The 680-nt window shown below is 61.3% G+C and overlaps 1 protein-coding gene across 1 annotated transcript in view; it reads left to right on the top strand.

Annotated features, from left to right (window-relative positions):
• Nucleotides 1-680, top strand: part of LOC104279104 (beta-1,4-galactosyltransferase 2-like) — a gene marked incomplete at its 5' end in the record, with an annotated part of 2,083 nt that overhangs the window by 1,076 nt on the left and 327 nt on the right. The window contains one exon of the mRNA XM_009876285.1: nucleotides 589-636. Coding sequence (XP_009874587.1) covers nucleotides 589-636 — 48 coding nt within the window. The remainder of the gene's footprint in view (nucleotides 1-588; nucleotides 637-680) is intronic.

The following is a 680-nucleotide window of genomic DNA, read 5'->3' on the forward strand; positions in this document are numbered from 1 at the left end:
GCCAGAGCCGAGTCCCCCCACGCGCACCCCATGTTGGGTGCCAGAACTGGACGGCTCCCACCTGGTCTCCCGTGGGTTTTTCCGCGGTGCTGCCTAAGGCAGGAGCGTGCGGTCGGTGGTGCGCAACCAGCCCGTAATGGCCGAGTGAGCAAAACTCCCCTTGCAGGAGCCATGGGCAGGGTGGCTTCGTTGCAGTTTTCATCCAAGCTGGGCTTGGGGTGAGGAATAAGCGGCGTGTGGAGCTCTGGGAGAGCTTCAGGCAACCTTTAACGTGTGGGGAGGGCCCTGAGGGAAGGGCCCAGCACCAGAATTTGGAGAATGTAAGGGAGGCAGAGGCTGCAGAGGCAGAATGTGCTCGGCACACTGCCTGAAACTGCTAGCCTGTAGAGCTGGAGGCTGCCAAGTGGGAGCGTTGCTTTGGGTGTGCTCTGCTGTGGGGCACCCTCAACTGTGGCCTGGCTTTGCTCAGCTTGGATTGGCACGGCCCTATTTAACCAGGGGCAGGTTTACGTGGGCTGGGGGCTGACCCCAGGGAATGTCCCACCCTGGTATCCACACGCTGATTCTCTCCCTGATCCCGGCCCCTAGCATCTCCCTGAACGGCATGAAGGTGTCGAGGCCCATGACACACCATCAGTGCCACCTTGTGGTGCACAGCTTGCTAGGCTGTCACCGCCCTA

This window comes from Apaloderma vittatum, unplaced genomic scaffold, assembly GCF_000703405.1.
Source record: "Apaloderma vittatum isolate BGI_N311 unplaced genomic scaffold, ASM70340v1 scaffold33550, whole genome shotgun sequence".
Taxonomy (NCBI): Eukaryota; Metazoa; Chordata; class Aves; order Trogoniformes; family Trogonidae; genus Apaloderma; species Apaloderma vittatum.